Source organism: Meles meles, chromosome 7 (genome assembly GCF_922984935.1).
Source record: "Meles meles chromosome 7, mMelMel3.1 paternal haplotype, whole genome shotgun sequence".
Lineage (NCBI taxonomy): Eukaryota > Metazoa > Chordata > Mammalia > Carnivora > Mustelidae > Meles > Meles meles.
The window spans coordinates 75,392,947-75,411,259 of NC_060072.1; the positions used below are offsets into that span (position 1 = coordinate 75,392,947).

An 18,313-nucleotide genomic window follows, 5' to 3' on the forward strand; every position below is an offset into this window, starting at 1 on the left:
GCATAAGTTAAAAGTGTAGAGGAGTTGGCTTTGCATGGCATGCTTTTCCTACCTTATGGTGGGATTTGGGCTCCAACCACCAAACCCAAGGGAGGAATGTATTATGTATGCTGTGTTTGGAGGCTCCTGACTTGAGTCCTCCCTCAGTGCTCAGCTCACTGAGTGATTGGTTCTGGCAACAGGGAGGATGCATCAGAGGTTCTGGCCATCAGAGAAGTCCTCATTGCAGAAGAACTAAGACACTGTTGCTCTGAAATCCAGCACACTTCCAAACCTGCAAACCCAGGAGAGGTGTTAAAACAGCAAAAGAAGGGGCGCCTGGGTGGCTCAGTGGGTTAAGCCGCTGCCTTCGGCTCAGGTCATGATCTCAGGGTCCTGGGATCGAGTCCCGCATCGGGCTCTCTGCTCAGCGGGGAGCCTGCTTCCCTCTCTCTCTGCCTGCCTCTCTGCCTTGTTGTGATCTCTCTCTCTGTCAAATAAATAAATAAAATCTTTAAAAAAAAAAAAAAACAGCAAAAGAAAAAGTACAAGGTTTTTTTGGGGGGTTGCCTAAATGGAAACCTCAGCTATGGATTAGCAGGTGGGCCTGTTTTCTCTTCAGAATAGGGCTAATACCTGAGGAATTTTCTTAAGTACAGACAGTAATCACTTTGTTAGAGTTCCAGTATGCAGTATTGGATACATTTTAATTAGCATTGAGAACACAGTCATTTTTCCTTAAATTTCTTATTCCCCTAATCTCATTGCTCAGTTATATTTATGATTATATGGTGAATTGAAGAGCTGAATTAAGTGATTACTTTTCATCTTTTCTATGATTCTTTCAAGAATAAGGACAAACATTGAAAGTCTCAGAACATCAGAGTGTTACGGGGATTACATGAGCCCAAAGTTCAGAATGTATTTGGAGATATTTAAAGATCATTCTCTTCCAAAGCCACCTGGGAAAAAAGGGTTCTGCTTTTCCTGCTACATAAGTCAGCCTGAAGACTGACCTTTTATACTCTGCTTCCTCTTTCATATTTAAGAGAATATTAAGTATTCTGTCTTGTAGACTTTTTATGTAATTATTTTATATTGCTAAATGAATAAAAAGTAGTAAGTAAATTAGAGGAGTAAAAATTCTGCATGACTTGAGAAAGCAAAACAAAAAGCATTAAAGACTTGTCAAGTTTCTTTGCATTTCAAAGGCTAGAAGCATCTAGGAAATAACTGTGTTTCCACAGCAGTGGAACTCATTTTATCCAGGCAGGGAACTGCAGTAGTGAGAAATCTCTTTTGAGGGACAAGATTGACCCCCCACCCCTCACCAAGGCTCTTGGTCCAAGGGTTCCCCAGGTGAACAATAAGCAGAATCTTCCATTTTTGTCAGCATGGATTCCAGCAGCATTCTTGGCACATCTTGACGCTGAAGAAGAAATTTGCATGAAAGGTAGATGATGTCATAGGAGCAAAGCTCCTGCCAGACTCACCCTCTGTGATACCTGGGAGTGAGGCATGTGACCTTCAGGCAGGAACTCCAACTTAGCCCTTGCCTACCAAACACATGCAAATAAACAGAGCCCGCTCTTTTGGCATTCTTCAAATTCCTCCAGCATAGAGATCTAGCTCTGTCCAGAGTCTACTAAAATGGGGACTTTTCTAATACACTCTGTGACAGCAGCCAGCTGGATAAGCTACCTGCAAGGGAGATGAAATAAATAAAATTTGCCTCAATAGGAAAATAGATTTGACTATAGTAAAGGAAAATTTTTCCCAGTGGAAAGTATTAAATACTGGAGTAAGTCCATTAACCTGTGAAACTTCCTTCCTACAAGCATCTAAAATGTTTGCTTTGCTTTTATCTGTCGTAGGTTAAATAGGGTATTGCCTAAAGCTTTCTAGCAAAATTGTTTATCAAAGGAAATGTTAAATAGCTCCCTGAGGCCTTACAAAGATGTTTTAGATTCTGGAGGATAATTATAATATTTTCTAAGATGGTTTGTGACTAGTAGCCTTCAGAAGCCCCCTGTGTTTTCTTAAGGTGAATTGGAAGACTGGTTGTATATCTGGTACAATGCTAAATCTGCAGTTACCTAACATACTGAGCTAGATGATGGTTGTTAAACTTAACATTAGGGCAATTTATTAATGGAAGCTAAATGTAACTCTCAGTCAAAAGTTATGTGTGGCAAAATGGATGATGTAAAACTCTGTTTTAGGGGTGCCTGGGTGGCTAGGTCGTTAAGTGTCTGCCTTCCTTCTCAGGTCATGATCTCCAGGACCTGGGATGGAGCCCTAGATCAGGCTCTCTGCTCAGCATGGAGTGTGCTTCTTCCTCTCCACACCCCCCCACCATGCTGGCTTGCTCTCTCTCAAATGAATAAATAAGATCTTTTTTAAAAATTGAAAATAATAAAACTCTGTTTAAGAATTTATTTGTTCAGGGATGCCTGGGTACCTCAGTTGATTAAGCACTGACTCTTGATTTTGGCTCAGGTCAAGAGCTCAGGGTCGTGTGTCGAGCCCCCAGTCGGGCTACACACCCAGCTTAAAATGATCTCTCTCCCTCTGTACCACCCACTTTCTTTAAAAAAAAAAAAAAAAAAAGGTATTAGTTTGATTGCCAGCAGTTCTGTTTAATTTTTATTATAACTCCTTCCTAGGCATCCCTGAATTTTCCAGAAAGTTGGAACAGCATTAAAGCATAGTTTTATTCATGAGGTGTAACTCATTAATGTTCTTTATTCACTTGAATTTTGTTTTGTTTTAGTTCTGAGCAAGACAAAGAAGAGTGGATTAAGGTAAACCATATATCTATCTTTTATCTTTGTTTTTTGGTAACCTTCGTCTGTGTGCACAAACATGCACATATAAGAGTGTACACATATTGTCATCAGAACAAGGTCATTTAATTTTTAAGATCATTCTTACATCATACACATTTGTTTGATAAAGCATTTTCATTAATTTGCATGTGATATTTTAATGTGTGCTCTGAATCTCATTTATACTTTAGGCTCTTCAAGAGACCATTGATGCCTTCCATCAAAGGCATGAAACCTTCAGAAATGCAATTGCAAAGGATAATGACATGCACTCAGAAGTTTCTGTAAGTTGAAATGAATTCTTTAAGTTCTTTTCTCTTTGCAGTTGCAGATCTGTCTAATCGTTTTCTTATGTTGCCTTTTCTCTTTGCAATGCCAGAACCGGCTATGTAGACAGAATCTCATTCTTTCTTACACGAATACAATAGTGAGTGCCTTTGTATGGTGCTTAAACTTCTTTAAACCTTTTATTTCTTTTCCTATGTCTTGAGTTTCAAAGCAAGATATGAGCAGTGTTGTCAAAGTGCTTTTTAATAAATAAGTAAATAAGTAAATAAATAGATGGAAATGACAGCTTTTTCTGTTAAAACTCGATCCTATTTAGACTGCTGAGCTGGGGAAAAGAGCTCCAAGATGGATCCGAGATAACGAAGTAACAATGTGTATGAAATGCAAAGAGTCTTTCAATGCACTGACAAGAAGAAGGCATCATTGTCGAGCATGTGGACATGTAAGTGAGATTTCTTTTTTTTTTTATAAGTGAGATTTCTTAGTGATCATAAGGTTGCTAGTAACTAGATAGGTGTTATATAATCATCAAGTTTGAAAAGCCAAAAAAAAAATCATTTAATTAGCCACCTAATTGATAAACTTATTTTGGTGATAGCTATGTGCAAAGCACTGTGCTGGGTCCTGAAGAAAAATGGTAAGCAAAATGATACCCTTCTTCACATATCTTATATTCTAATGGAGAAAATAACAAAAATCCAGTAAATAGACAAATAAGCATTTCAAATTACTATAAAAACAATAAAGAGGCAATGAAGAGGTTAGAATGGAGAAGAATGTTAATGGAGGAGGACTTAAAACCACTTTTACTTAGAAAAATGAAGACCTTGGGCACCTGGATGGTTCAGTTAAGCATCCGACTATTTATTTCACCTCAGGTCATAAGATCAAGCCCTGTGTCCAGCTCCACGCCCCAGCAAGGAGCCTGCTTAAGATTCTCTCTCTTCCTCTCCCTCTGCTCCTCTCCTCTCCCTGTCCCCCATTAGAAAAATAATAATAAAGAAAAGAAAAATAAAGACCTATCTGAAGGTTGTTATTTAAGCTGATGAGGGTGAGAAGGAGCTAACCATGCCAAGGGAGGTGAGAAAGGTGTGGAGTGGCACTCTATGTCAAAAGCCCTGAGATAGGAGAAAGTTGGGTCTGCTCTTGAGATGCCAGAGGTCATGAGGCAGGAGCCCGATGAGTAAGTGGACCTGTAGCATAGGAAACAGTTAGAGGTAAATAATAACCAAAGGAGTTGATGTCCTTGAGAAAACAAGAGACAGAATGTAAATAGCATAAGTGGAAGTTCAGACTTCTGCTGGGAGAGGGAGACTTCCCTGCATTATAACAAAAAAGGGAAAGGTAATGATGGGTACAAATGTGGGTGTGTTTTTGATTTTGTGGTAGGAAATTCTCAGCATAATGATAAATATGTTGTCATTGAAATATGAGGAAGAGTCATCCGCTGAAAGGAAAGGGGGTAAGGGTGGAGGGGGGCAAGAGTCAAGAAAGAGGGCTCAGTATGAAATAGTTGTCTCTGGGCAGGGGAGTGAGCCCCCCCGAGGAACAGGTGTGGACTGCTCTGTGCCCATTAGAGGTTTATGGTTATGCATGTAAAGGGACACTCAGTCCATTTATTGGCAAGGTTGTTCTCTCACAAAATTCAATACCTCTGGCCAGAGAAGGCAGGTGACAGGTTTTCAGTGATTTGAGTTGTTTCATATAGAAAGCGTGAGGAAGGGGTGCCTGGGTGGCTCAGTGATTTAAGCCGCTGCCTTCGGCTCAGGTCATCATCTCATGGTCCTGGGATCGAGTCCCACATCGGGCTCTCTGCTCGGCAGGGAGCCTGCTTCCCTCTCACTCTCTCTGCCTGCCTCTCTGCCTACTTATGATCTCTCTCTGTCAAATAAATAAATAAAATCTTTAAAAAAAAAAAGAAAGCGTGAGGAAGAAGAAGGCATGAAATGAAGCAGGAAAGAGATAACAACAGGTTTTGGATAGCCTTGTAAACCAAGTTGAAGGTGATATACTTTCTTGTAAAAAGCGACAAGTAGGGGCGCCTGGGTGGCTCAGTGGATTAAGCCGCTGCCTTCGGCTCAGGTCATGATCTCACGGTCCTGGGATCGAGCCCCACATCGGGCTCTCTGCTCCGCAGGGAGCCTGCTTCCTCCTCTCTCTCTGCCTACTTATGATCTCTCTCTCTCACTGTCAAATAAATAAAATAAAATCTTTAAAAAAAAAAAAAGCAACAAACAGAGAAGGGTAGGCATTGTAGTGCTGTGATTTAATATATTACTAGTATGCTAAAGTGCAAAACAGTTCGTATTGATAGTTCTTTTAGATTATTCTCTTACTGCAGATTTATTCTTCCATTTTTTTTTTCCTGAGTTTTCTCTCAGTGAAACAATTCTGTGATCAGATTCAGTTTGATAGCCAACAACTTTTACCCTCCTCATGGTAAGACTTTTTGATCTGTCATTGAGTTTGCTTGAAATGATTTCAGGTATTGACTGGTAGTCTTACCTTCAGTAAACAAACAGAAGGGTGTTTGAATGTGGATTACCAAAATACTATAATGTGACTTGGAAATAAATAAGGTGGTAGCTGATATGAATGTGCAGATGCAGGCATGTCTAATTCCAAATCCAACAGTAATTTCATTGTAATTTTGAGAAAACAATGAATAGTTCTTTATCGTGAATTTACATGCTGTGAAGCCAAACAAAGTTTTACTAATATTTACATGTTCATAAATAGTTTATTATGAATTGGGGAAAGTATGCTTCCAGAAGCAAGAAGATAATTTTTTTTTACAGATTTTATTTAAATTCCAGTTAATATACAGTGTAGCATTAGTTTCAGGTGCACAATATAGTGATTCAGCCCTTACATACAACACCCAGTGCTCATCACAGCAAGTGCCCTCCTCACTCCCCATCACTGTTAAATGCCCTCCCTACCTCCCTCTGGTAATGATCAGTTTGTTCGCTATAGTTAAGGATCTGTTTCTTGGTGTGGCCCTCTTTTTCTTTTTTTCCCTATGCTCATTTGTTTTGTTTCTTAAATTCCACATATGAGTGAAATCATATGATACTTGTCTTTCGCTGACTGACTTCTTTTGCTTAGCATAATATTCTGTAGCTCCATCTATGTCATTGCAAATGGCAAGGTTTCATTCTTTTTGATGTCTGAGTAATATTCCTGTGTGTGTGTATGTGCATGCGCGTACACACGCCACCACATCTTTATCCATTCATCAGTCAGTGGACATTTGGGCTCTTTCCATAGTTTGGCTATTGTAGATAATGCTGCTATAAACATTCGATGCATGTATCTGTTTGAATTAGTATTTTTATAATCTTTGAGTATAGTTGTGAGGCCATAGGGTAATTCTATTTTTAAACTTTTGAGGAACCTCCATACTGTTTCCCACGGTGGGTGCACCAGTTTGCATTCCCACCAATAGTGCAAGAGGGTTCCTTTCTCCACATCCTCCCCAACACCTATTGTTTCTTGTGGTGTTTATGTTAGCCATTCTGACAGGTGTGAGGTGGTATCTCATCATGGTTTTGATTTGTTTCCCTGATGACCAGTGATGTTGAGCATCTTTTCATGTGTCTGTTGGCCATCTGTATGTCTTTGGAAAAATGTCTGTTCATGTCTTATGCCCATTTTTTAATTGGATTATTCATTTTTTGGGTGTTGAGTTTTAGAAGTTTTATACATCTTGGATACAAATCCTTTAACAGATATGACATTTGCAAATATCTTCTCTCATTCACTCAGTTGCCTTTAGTTTTTATTGTTTCCTTCACTGTGGAGCTTTTTATTTTGATGAAGTCTCCAGTGGTTTATTTTTATTTTTTGTTTCTTTTGCCTCAGGAGACATCCAGTAAGAAGCTGCTATGGCCAAGAAGATAATTATTTTTAACTGGGAGGTTTTTGTTTTTTTTTTCTAACAGTTATCCTGTAATAATCAGAACAAAATACTTTTCCCTAAGAAATAGCAAGCATTTGCACTGTACTCATTTATTGGCATTCTATAAATGTTCATGGGATGCCTTATGCATCCCATATGTAAGTATACAAGGACACTCTCTCACAGAGCTTATAGCCTAGTGAGGATTACAAACATAAACTGTGAATAATCATACAAGTATATGGTTAAAAATGAATCAGTGCATCAAGAAGAGTAAGGAACTTCAGTAGCATAGTGACAAGAGACAGTGCTCTATTCTGGAAGTTGGAGGAGTCTTGAGGAAGTGAGAGTTGAGTCAACATTTGAAGGATAAACAAGAGTTAATTTACTGAAGCAGAGACGAGAGACATCTCAGGGGCTCTAAGAAGCCTGCGTCATAGGGGATACAGAGAGGAAGAGGGGTAGGCCATGGGGATAAATCTGTTCTTTAAGAGCAAAAGGAAAACTGTAGGGATTTTAAAAAGAGGAGAAACCTATCAGATTAGCATGCTTAAGACAGCATCTGGTACTGTTTGGAAAATAGCCTGGAGGGATATTAAAATAGAGGCTAGAGAATGCTCCGGTGAGAATTCCAGTAAGCATGCTACAAGGACCAGTCATGAGACTATAATAGTCCAAATTATGACATGGATATCTTGGACATGGAAGGAAGATGTAGAAAAATAGACAGATTGAAAAAATATCCAGGAGATAGAATCAGCAGGACTTTGTAATATGGTGACTGTATGGGGCAAAGTAGAGGGAAATGTTGAAGACGATGACTCCTAGGTTTCTGACTTGGCTTGATTGGTTAGATGGCTGTGCTATTTTCTGCAATAGGCAGCACTAGAAGGGAAAAGGTTGGGAGGGGTGGAATGAGTCAGGAGAGATCTGAGGGCAGGGAAGATCAAGATCATTAGTTCATTTGAGGAGTATATTGATGAAACATCCAGAAGTATGAAGGGTAAAGGTCTGGACCAAGCCTTTGAAGATCTCCTTCTTTAGAGTGAGGAAGACAAGGATGAACGAGTAGAGCCCATCACCAACAGAATTACAATACCAAGATATATACTCCTGATGTTCATAGGGCATTCTTAGTCTAGTATAAGTTTGTGTTAAATATTTAACTTTCTTATTTATTATTACTGAGATTATTGCTCAAATCATTGATTATTCACTCTTTTTAATTTAAGGTGGTTTGTTGGAAGTGTTCTGATTACAAAGCTCAACTTGAGTACGATGGTGGAAAATTAAACAAAGTTTGTAAAGATTGTTACCAAATAATAAGTGGATTCACAGATAGTGAAGAAAAAAAACGAAAAGGAATTTTAGAGGTATGGAACACTAAATGTTTGCTAATGTTTAAATTTTTATGCAAGGAATGTAGAATTGTCTTTTAACCCTGAAGAATACAAAAGCATATTTTGTTATGCTTTGTATGTATGTATTTGTATTTGTATGTATGTAAATATTATTTATGTTAATATTTAACAATTTGAAGAACAAGCAAGATTCATACTTCTGTCCTATCTTGCTGAATTTGGGGATCATACTCAGTTGTGTAGAAAGAAGAGGGACAAGTGCTGTATTTTAATCACATGCATTTGAGAGTGAAATATTCTTTTGTGAAGATGGCTATAGTCAAATATTAGAGTATTAATTGTCTCTTCCAGTGCCTAACTTATAGTATTTTTTTTTAATTTTTATTTCTTTGACAGAGAGAAATCACAACTAGGCAGAGAGGCAGGCAGAGAGAGAGGAGGAAGCAGGCTCCCTGCCAAGCAGAGAGCCCGATACGGGGCTCGATCCCAGGACCCTGGGACCATGACCTGAGCTGAAGGCAGAGGCTTTAACCCACTGAGCCACCCAGGCGCCCCTTTATAGTATATTTTTTAATAGAAAAGCTTTTCTGTCAATTTTATCATATTGACTTCAAAAGCCATTGTCTGAAATTATTAGAATTCATATTAAAGTATTTATTACCTGGAAATGTCTACCAACTTATTGCATTAAAAGCATCATTTAATAACCAGTGACACTAATCTGGTAACTGCATTGAAATATTATTGAAATGTCTTGCAAATGAATTTGACTCATGTTTTCAAACTAAAGTCAGACCCTCCCAAGCCGGGGAACGATAATGCAGCTTGTATCTGAAATGAATTTTACACTCAAAAGACATTAATGTAAGGAATAAATTATGTAGTAAGGCCTTTGTGGCAGAAAGTTCAACATAGCCTGGAAGGTCTGTGAAGAATAATAGGCTCATGATCAGACTCCAATATATCTAAAGTCAGAGACACACTTGGTTTATAAAGAATTTCCATTATTTATTGAGAATCAATAAGAATTTATTGAGCATCCATACAGTGTAAGCTTACAAAGGTCATTTCTGTTAACTGAAAAAGAATCCTAAACTTCAGTGTCCATTGAAGGTTAAAGTATAGGCTGACAAGCTTAAAGTATAAAACTGAATCCTTCTAGGGTATATATGTTGCTTATAGGCAGAGCAAAATGGGGCTTTCTCTGGCAGGAAGGTGGAGACACATTTCATTGGCTCCCAGGAACACAGCCTTGGGACTTAAACACAGCAACTGATGAAACTGGCATAATAGAATGAGTCAAATACCTTGTGTTAAGGGATGAATTTCAGGCTGTATCTATGAAATAAAAAAAACTCTAGGTAGTTTTCTCAAAAAACCTTTATTTGGAGGACAAGTTACCAGGTTAACACATTTAATCAAATATATAATGTGAGGTCAACATAATATATATATGTGCACATGCACACACATGTACACACGTATTTGAAACTGGCTTCATGCCAGCGAGTTTGTTATGTGCTCTAGACCAAAAGTCAACAAACTTCTCCAGTAAAGGGTCAGAGAGAAACTATTTTAGCCTTTTCAGGCCAAGAGGAACAACAGAATATTACTTCTATAACAAGAAAAATAAAAAAATTTTCACAATTTTTTGAAAGAATTCAAAATTTAGTAATAACTTGGTATAACTTTTTATACTATGGCAATAAGACTGTAATTCTTTGTGAGTAGGGAAGAGAGCAGTTCGTTTAATTGGAGTCCAGAGTTAGTGTTCGCTGTCGTCAAATTGATTTTAAATGTTCATCCTTAAAAACTATTCTTAGCTCATAGGCCATACAAAAACAGGTGGTGGGCTGGTGGGCCCTAGTTTGCCAGCCAGTGCTTCTTAAACTGTCTGTGATGAAGGGCCAGTTTTATTTCCAAACCACCACAGCTCAGTATGTTTGTAACGTAATTATGTTGCTTGCGTTGTTGTCACAAAGTCCAGTTGCTCTAAAAGTTTCTAAGTGCTTACTCTTACATTCTGTGCTTTATCTTGAAGGGGTAGCAAAACAGTCTGAACCAGCACTGTTCAGTGGTGGGCATTGAGTAGCACTACCCTAACGATTAGAGCAATCGAAAATAGAAGCAAACCACTTGTTTCCTGTAATGTGCATAATAAAATCTATCATTTAGTCCAAGGGTTTTGTTCCCTTTTTAACCAGAGATATAGGTATCAGGAGACAAAGCAGAAAACTGTAAACAGGTCTACAAAGAGTTGTTGCCATTTTCAAAACTTTAAATTATCTCAGGTTCCAGGACAAAGATTGCTGGTCAGTATTTGCCTTTTTGCGCTTGCACTATTACACAGTTGAAGCTGGAATAGCATTGTGGTAAAAGGGCAGGTTCTGGATCCAGACCCAAATGCCTAGCATACTGGTTCCTAAATGTGTGACCTGGGGACGGTTACTTCATCTCTGAACCTCATAGATAAGGGAAGGGGTATCTTCTTAGTGTCAGTGTAAGGATTAAATGAAATAATACACATAGTGAACTAAAAAATGTGCCTGCAAAGCAAGCAGTCAGTGAATGTTTAACTTTATTTAAATTTCAGGTCTGGTGCTACAAAGAGTTAAAATTCACTTAAATATTTTCCCTGGCTCATGAAAAATCTAGATGAGTATTTAAATAAACATTGCCAATGAACCTTTTTGGACATTCCCAAGAGAAATTTTATATGAATGTATTGTACTTTATGATTATTCCCTTAAGGTGAATTACTTCTCTGCCTGGTTCATTTTGTGTTCTCTCTCTCTCTCTCTCACTCTCTTTCATTATATTTTTCTAGATTGAATCAGCAGAAGTATCTGGAAACAGTGTAGTGTGCAGCTTTCTTCAGTATATGGAGAAGTCAAAACCTTGGCAGAAAGCTTGGTGTGTGATCCCCAAACAAGACCCTCTTGTGCTGTACATGTACGGTGCCCCCCAGGTATCTAACCTTCATCTTTCTGAAGGGGCGGAGGTCCTGGGGCACAGATGGAGGTGAAGAGACACTGAACTCAAAATCCTTCCATTACTCCTCCACAGAACAAGAGCTCAGACAGTTGCATTGTCTTTCATTACAATTGAACAATAATTAGGAACTAAAATTCAAGTTTAAACTGATTTTTTAAGCCTTTTTTTTTTTTTTTTAAGATATAGCCCATAGTTTCTTCACCCTGTGCAGCATTTGCCTTCTCCCCTCCTCTCATTCCTATTCAGTGATTTGAGGAAGGATGAGCTGGATTAGGAAGGCGTATGGGAAGCAGGGGTGAAGCAGAGGAAAAACCAAGGAGGAGAAGGAGCCTGTTTGGTGAAGGGAAATAATTATTATAGGTTTGGGGGTTTTTTGTTTGTTTGTTTGTTTTTCCTGAATGGATGGATACCTGAAGAAGAAAGGAATTTGAGAGGAAAGGAAATTTAAATCAACCTCAGATTTTCATTGTCCAGTAACAAATTTCTAAGAATCATGTATATATGGATCTGAGCTAAACCTGAGGGAGTAACAGACGCAGGTTTAGCTTCTAACCCGAGCAGCACCAGGCACTGTGGAAAAACACCTGCATTCACCTGGAAATAGATAAAATCTTAAATGTACCTGTTGTATTTTAGCCTATATGTATATTAAGGGCTGGTAAAAAATTTTTTTAGAAATAAACTTAGCACCTGGGTGGCTCAGTCAGTTAAGCGCCTGCCTTCGGCTCAGGTCGTGATCCCAGGGTCCTGGGGTTGAGTTCTGCATTGGGCTCCCTGCTCATCCAGAAGCCTGCTTCACGCTGTCCCTCAGCTGCTCCCCCAACTTGTGCCCTCTCTCTCTCAAATAAATAAATAAAATCTTAAAAAAAAAAAAAAGAAACTTAAAATACCAAGGTATATATTGTCTTCTATTTCATTATTTTTCCTATACCCTTTTCTTGTCCATAAACAAATTGATGCATGAATGAAAGGATCACCAAATAAAACTGTTTGGTAATCAAATCATCATTAGCATTTGGTGGTTTTATATAGTAAGATAACTATTATTCTTTCCCCTTTTCATCTGAATGAAGAGCTAAATGGACTCCTTCACAGGGGGGTGGGGTGTAGGGTCTGTGAATCTTGGCTGATTTGAAGTATCTGCTCTCATTCATTAATTCACTCAGCCAACATTTTCAGTGACCTCATGTCTGGGCAGTATGCTAAGCATTGGATCCCAGTCTCTGTCCACAGAGAGCTCACAGCATGAGTCTTTGTGGAACAGCAATAGGGAAAAGTTTAGTGGGAGCCAGATCACAAAGGGCCATGGATAAGAAGTGAATACATCTCACACTCCTGTGTCCCATGTTTTTTCCTTAGGACGTCCGAGCCCAGGCCACCATTCCACTCCTCGGCTATGTTGTGGACGATCTGCCAAAGAGTGCAGACCTGCCCCACAGTTTCAAACTGACCCAGTCCAAGTCTGTGCACAGCTTTGCTGCAGACAGTGAGGAACTGAAACAGAAGTGGCTGAAAATCATCTTTTTAGCTGTCACAGGTGAGACACCAGATGGTCCCAACAAGCATCCAGCCACCTTGGATGATCACGCTGAACCTAAGAAAAAATTAGAATGCTGAACTCCAGGACCATCCATGACATGGAGGTCGCAAGATTAACAGCCCAAGACATTCCCAGCCCTCCTTATTCATCTCTTAGCACTTTATGTTGAAAAATATAGGCTCATAAATGCATCTTTTGGGGGACAGTTTTCCTATGTTTCTGTACCCTTAGTGAAACTGATGTGCAGAGCCATTCTACCGATAAAAGTTTAAAATAATGTGAAAATGGAGCATTTTTAAATGAGCTATTCCTTGCATATGTACTTTTGTCTTGAAGAAGATGGTATCAATGGATTCTATCACTATCAGGTTAGAATAGGCCACTTGCATCTATGGTCCTTCCACGTCTTCTCCCTCACAGGTAGGACTTGTAACAGTTTGAAAGATATACCTCCATGTTGCCAAAATAGATCCATGGTATTAAAAAAAAATACAGGGATAGTTTAGGCTATTAACTTATTTAATTTAGTTTATAAAGCTCAAGCTGCATAAATAAGGACAAATTGTTGATGTTCAAACTTTCAACTTATTAAGAAAAGATAATACTTGTTTTTGTAGAAATATTCCTAAGAAGAAACTATCTCAAGTATATAGCAATTATGTGTATATAGTATTAAATATGGATATAATTATATTATACATGCTTTTCTCTTCAGCTTTAGGTTCACATTTGTTTCTAATTTATTTTTTAAATATAAAGCATGTTTTATCTTGGATTTGAACAATATTCTAAACTTCAGAAATGTTTTTGGTGGTTTATGTTTAACTGATTGACATCTAAGGGTATTGATATTTTTATAATAAGAAAAAGCAGTAATTTATGTGGCATGGGATATATTAGTTCCAACAGTATTTTTAAAGTACTGTTTTTTCGTTCTGTGCCTCTTTAAAACAGTGCCTCTCTTTGAAGGTGCTAATAATACCTATTTAAATATATAATGAGGGTTTAATTAATGCTTCAGTCTTGAGTATTTGGCCACTGGGGTGGACGAAGTCACACAGGTTATTTTACCTTTCACAGTCCTGCAATTGTTGCAGCAGTTAATATCAGCATGTGCAAAAATGTTCACAGAAACCTAAACTGTACAAGATACCTGACTTTATATAGAACTGGGACATATGGAAACTACATTTATTGTAATGTTTTTCTATTCCGTAAGGCTTTTAAGCATGGTTAAATGAGGACTATACATAATTAACACTTAGATAACTGTGTGGGCCTATGCCTTCGTCAGATGGGGAATGGAATTCACATGTGATAACCTGTGTTTGAGGGGCAGGTAGATAGACATTAGAGGGAGTTAATGCTCAACTCTTTAAACCACCTCAGTGAAGAAGAGTAGGGGAAAACACAGTAATGAAAAGCAATATTTTAATGGCAGGTTTGGGAGGTACAAGATGTTTGAAAAGAGTCTGAGCATTTTTTCCCCTGTCATCTGGGGAATTTTTAATAATCAAAACATGATTTCTCATCACAAAGGCTGCTCTTCATTATATTGTGGTTGTGATTAAGATCTCACATTAAGTTGGCTATTTAAGTTAATCTTTTTCTCAGATTAGATTTTTTTTTTACCCATTTACCCTGTTATGCCCCAAACATTATCACTTTTAAATGCCTAAGTCTGCTAGAAATCCATAAGAACGACCCCACTATCTTGGCTTTTGAGAATTATATCTTTTCTTTTTTTAAGATTTTATTTATGTCTTTGACAGACAGAGATCACAAGTAGGCAGAGGGGCAGGCAGAGAGAGGGAGGAGGAAGCAGGCTCCGCTCAGAGCAGAGAGCCCAACTTGGGGCTCGATCCCAGGACTCTGGGATCATGACCTGAGTGGAAGTCAGAGGCTTTAATCCACTGATCCACCCAGGTGCCCCGAGAATTATACCTTAAGTGTAGAATGGATTCACTCAGAATTTGAGACAGCCACACATTTATTCAGGCCTGTCGTTTTAAGAAATATTTGAAGTCTCTCCTTCCCCCCCAGGTGAAGGTAAACTAATTATGGCTGACAAAATTAGATTGCCTTCCTCCATAAAAGGAATTTCAGCCATGATCATTAACATTAAACCAAATATTTGGAATCAGAAAGAGATAAAGGTGTAGCTTCTTAAGCCCTATCACATCAGGGACCGACTGAAAGAAATGTTACATTACTTCTCTTTTCTAATTGCCAATCCTGTGGGGGGAGGTGGTGTATGTGTATGTACAAAGTATGTATTCAAGGTGGCTTTTGAGATGGTTACACTATAGCTATAGGTGATGTATTGGCATTCTTAATCTCCAGAAAAGAGAAGCAATAAAATCGTAGAGGGATTATCAGGAGAATGTGACTTTTGTAAATTGCGAATAGAGCAATGGAAACATATAGAAGATTTATGGGCCAGATTGTTTTTGAAAACTATTTTGAACAGTGAGAAGACTACTTTGCCGATCATAAATTGTTATCCTGCAATGGGAGTAACATGGATACACTCAAGTTTTGGCTCAGTAAATATCAATGTTGTTTAATTTAGATTATCAAAAGAGTACGTAAAAAGAATATTGTCCTGCTCTTAACATTATCTTTAATTTTTCCAAAAAATTAGAAATAATAGTACTAGAAGAGAATTTCTGGTTATCCAGTTACCATCTTTCATAGCACACCCCATGTTCTTTAGACAAGCACAAAGAGAAGCATTGAGGCAGGCTTACCTGTTTCTCATAAAGAGTCACTAGTGCTTTTACTTGGAGGAAGGCAAGGGAATACTAAATTGGGCATTTAGTAAACATCCAGCTAAACCAAAAGACATCAAAGTGTGATTGGTTTCAAGAACCATCATGTGTCTTGGTTTCTGAGACACCTGAGCAGCATGACAAATTGAACATAAAAAAAAAAAAAAACAATTGATTGCTTTCCAATTAAAAACAACATTCCATATAGGTTTTATTCTTTATTTTCCCTAATCTGGTGCTTTCCAAGTCATCTTTAAAGTGCCCTTTCTCCAAACTTAAAAAATACTTCTTTGATAAAAACTGCTATTCATTACAAAACATTCCAATTTTTTTAAACTTAAATTTTGCTTTTACTGAAAGTCTACAATTTGGTATATGAAGTATGAAATGTAGTGCAGACTTATCTCCAGGTTTTATGTGGGACTCAATAATGAAAAATGCCACCAGCCACTTTTGTAATAATGGCATCTATAATGCCATCATGTATGCAAGCAATAAAATTCTTCAGGGTATGTTTTTATACTGAAATTTTAATAAGAATGCCCCTAGCCACAAGGATATAGAGAACTAACTTTTAGAAATGATACTATAACTCAAATTGCTGGGTATAGGGAAGGGAAGGGGGAGGGGCATTATTCCTTGGATTGAAATAACTGTCAAAAGCATTTTTCCTTTTGCAAAGGGTATGGATGGTGAGAGAATTAAGCACATCTGCACTACTTCACCAAGCTACATTTCATTTTCTGTGAAGTTTAATACAGCATACAGGTTGGTGTACTTACCTTCATTGGGTGACCTACCCCAATTAAAAAAAAAAAAAATACTCCAACCTAAAAAATTACTAAACTTTTTACGAGAACTAACCTTTTAAATGTGCCCTGTCCCCATATATAAATACACATTTGGATTTTTTAAAAAGAGTACTTGTCGTAGTCATAAGTATATAAACTACAAACTTCATAGTACTGCAGGGTTGTTAAAGATTCATTGATGCCTTCTAAAAACCTTATATCACAAATAGTTTTGTGAGTTCACAATTCTGTTTGACTTTCCCTTGTCTACTTTGTGGAAACAGGGTAGGTTTTTTGTTCGTTTGTTTCCTTTCAAAGTTTAGATCCCATTTATGATTATATTTAAAGCCTTAAGTTCTTATTCTGAGAATATTATCTGTGATAACTCTAATAATGATCTTTCTGGACTAGATATATCCAGAGGAAGAGGCACCAACAGGAGCAAATAAACTTCTAAGGAACAAAGGTCTTATTTTTTGCAGGTATCCTTGTATAATGCAGAATAGAAGATTAATTAAAATTTCCTACATCATGTGATGTTCATGTTAGCGGGTCTAAGATTAAGCACATGGTATTTATAAGCTAAAATTAATTCAAAAGGCAAGAATGTCTTAATGTTTTCGTTCTTCGATTTTGTATTCTTTAAGAATGTATTAATATAAAAACTGTGGCTAACCAGTTCTTATTCTCTAGAACTGTATTGACACTGGTAGTGGATCGTGTTACTTCTTCATTGTCATCCAATTTTAGTAGAGTCAAATTGCTTTTTATTTTCGTATTACTATCTACTATAGATTCTTCAGATTTAGAAAATGAGTAGGATATATAAAGACCACTAGATATACTTTTAAAACCCTTTCTGTGAATTTATGCATATATGTATATATGTAAAAACATTGTTGATTTTCCAGTTGTTTTTCCATAGGAATGAAATTTTTATAGAAACTGTTCTTTTTAATTTAAATGTTTTAACATAAATTATTTACATGGATTTTTAGTACAATTCATCCGTGTGTGTGTTTCCAGAAGAAGATTACTTTCTTTATTGTTCTGGTAAAGAGGAATAAAAAATTAGGAACTGAAATAAGCAAGACTGAACAGAGAAGTGGACAGAAAGAGACTTCTGATCACCAGATCAGAGCAGTATACGTTAGGACAAAAGAAAAAATACTTAAACTGCAGAAGGGATATGAACTATAAAATAAAAGTCTTTGTAGTTGAGCACTGATGGGATTTGTTGCACCAAGACCTTTCTCCATTAATTACTTTTTCCTTTAGGCTTAAAATTCTTTCATCCTATGGGCCATTTTCTGCATTGTTTACTGAGGTAAAAAATTCCTCTGAAGTCAATCATGGTTTTTCCACTTTTTGGACTGAGCGTTTGGCAGAATGCGGTGTCTTTTCTCTGTTTTGAGATGAACTAGCACATGGCTCCTACAAGATAGTTTTTTAAGTCATTGGGGTCACTGGAAGTTACATGATGGTATACTTCTTCCTAAAATTTGTTATGATAGATTTAGTGAGAAATTAAATCAAGAAATCTCATTGTAGCATATTTTAATAAGTGAATACCAAATACGTAGAGTGAGATATATATACACATATATATCAGTTTGGAAAGAAACATAATAGTCTTGGGGACCATTATGAAAACAGAATTGCGTTATATATTACACATTATATGGATGTTGGAATGTATCACTTGGGGGAGGGTTCTCCATTCATTAGCAATCATGTCTGTATATTAAACTTTTTTTTAACCAAACTAGCATTTTATTTTGTGAGTGACAATTGAATAAGTGTTATCTGGGTTTTGGAATTGTGATCAGTTTGAAAAGGTATGTTACCAGAATTTTAGAG

General features: G+C 37.3%; 1 protein-coding gene across 6 annotated transcripts in view; it reads left to right on the top strand.

The window, feature by feature from the left end:
- FGD4 (FYVE, RhoGEF and PH domain containing 4) overlaps positions 1-17,980 on the top strand; it is a 207,371-nt gene extending 189,391 nt beyond the window's left edge. For all 6 annotated transcript variants that reach the window (XM_046011404.1, XM_046011405.1, XM_046011407.1 and 3 more), the window contains 6 exons: positions 2,753-2,783; positions 2,999-3,091; positions 3,412-3,537; positions 8,229-8,369; positions 11,185-11,325; positions 12,711-17,980. In XM_046011404.1, coding sequence (XP_045867360.1) covers positions 2,753-2,783; positions 2,999-3,091; positions 3,412-3,537; positions 8,229-8,369; positions 11,185-11,325; positions 12,711-12,968 — 790 coding nt within the window. In that variant the 3' untranslated portion in view covers positions 12,969-17,980. The remainder of the gene's footprint in view (positions 1-2,752; positions 2,784-2,998; positions 3,092-3,411; positions 3,538-8,228; positions 8,370-11,184; positions 11,326-12,710) is intronic.
- Positions 17,981-18,313: the final 333 nt, after the last annotated feature.